Below are 1,569 nucleotides of genomic sequence, written 5' to 3'. Positions count from 1 at the left end.
CCACATAGGAATTGGCAATTCATACAAGTAAGGTAGAGTACGCGGAGCTTAGGTAATAACACAGAACGACGGGTAACAACACCTGATAGACTCGAATAGATGCCTGAATATATCTCAATGGCACAACTACAATGATTACCAACAACATTAACTAACTTGTTGATGTGAAATGCTCGAAGATTCCTTATAAGGTCAACAACTGGGAAGCTGACTATGCGTACATTGATCTCACGATGACGATCGTTGGCGAACCTAACCTCATACTCAGAGAATGAATCATTGTCAATGATCAGCAAGCAGACTTCTCATTACAGTTCTCTATACTTCTTCTTAGTGAATTCAGTGGCCGATACCTGCAGTAGCTTGAGTATATGATGGGGACGATCACATAACCATTGTGCCATGAAGGGGGACCTATGGTCAGTTTGGTAAGAGTACCATCTGATGATGAGGCGTCGGACTACCAGTCAGCCAGATGTGGATGGAAGGACACTGTGAAGGATGTCTTGCCATCGGCGCACATATGGTGGATCTAATAAATTACCACCAAGATCGTAGAGGTCTATCAGCCTGCGAAAATCCACAGTCTCGCCTTCTCAGAATAGTAGGGTTCGTTCGCATCCTCCGTTGGGTCTATGAAGGTCTGTAAGAACTTGCTAAAATTGGCAATGATCTTCTTGCTCAAACGGGAATCCCTGGTATGAAAGCCTGAAATCCGTCAGGATTTCCCGTCATTACGGAGAGAGATCAGTATCCGGTCCAACTTCCTCATTATTAAGATCGATAAGATCAGCATCAAACTCCTCATCCATAGCAGCATCATCGTCCTGTTACCCATGCGTAAGACTAAAGTCCCCCCATGTATTCCAGCATACCTCTGCCTGTGCAGCCCTCCTTAACCTCTCCAATCGACGCCTCTTCCTCTCATAGGCCCCCATACGGTCATCATCATCCTCACTGTCAGAGCTGTCTTCACCAAACACCGCACCAGGCATCCTGCGTCCTGAACTACCAACGTGAGGACGATATAGGATAATGATCAAATCACTCTGTCCCCTATCCCTCTCTCGTAATTCCCTCTCAGCCCGCCTCCTAGCACCAGCATCATCACCATACTCCTGCTCATCCAGCATTCTGGGATCATATCGATCCAATTCAGGCATAGGACGATAATCCTCCTCCATGCTGTTAAGTAATGATAACAACATCATCCAGTAACATATGATGCAATACTATACTTGTCCATCAAATCCTCGCCCTCTCCTTCTTCTTCATCCTCCACAGCATCTTCAACACCATCACTAATCTGATGCACAACATATTCAGGATCATCCCTACCTCCCTATTCTCACTCTATCATCCTCCATGGCTTCGCTTCCAGCATCGACATCGTCGTCATCTTCGGGCTCTTCATGAGTTGGGAAGAAACGGTCACGATTGGACATGATAGGGATGCGAACCTTCGAGAGGGTAAGCCTGAGATGCTACCCCGAGTTTACGAGTTGGAATACTAGCACAAGTAACCACCCTCCCCATTGAAGTATGGTACTCAAGAGGATAGTCAGAGCA

The 1,569-nt window shown here is 46.3% G+C and overlaps 1 protein-coding gene across 1 annotated transcript; it reads right to left on the bottom strand.

Moving 5' to 3' along the window:
• Positions 1–565: 565 nt before the first annotated feature.
• Pmar_PMAR013415 (conserved hypothetical protein) lies at positions 566–1,445 on the bottom strand (the record flags this gene model as incomplete). The annotated part of the gene is made up of 6 exons (XM_002769314.1): positions 566–695; positions 739–827; positions 876–1,003; positions 1,049–1,185; positions 1,239–1,306; positions 1,353–1,445. The coding sequence occupies 6 exons, from the start codon at positions 1,443–1,445 to the stop codon at positions 566–568; spliced, it is 645 nt and encodes a 214-aa protein (XP_002769360.1).
• Between the last annotated feature and the right edge of the window lie 124 nt (positions 1,446–1,569).

This window comes from Perkinsus marinus (genome assembly GCF_000006405.1).
Source record: "Perkinsus marinus ATCC 50983 genomic scaffold scf_1104296966054, whole genome shotgun sequence".
NCBI lineage: Eukaryota > Perkinsozoa > Perkinsida > Perkinsidae > Perkinsus > Perkinsus marinus.
Note: the sequence above shows the minus strand (reverse complement) of the source record. Positions and strands in the feature narration are given on the sequence as shown.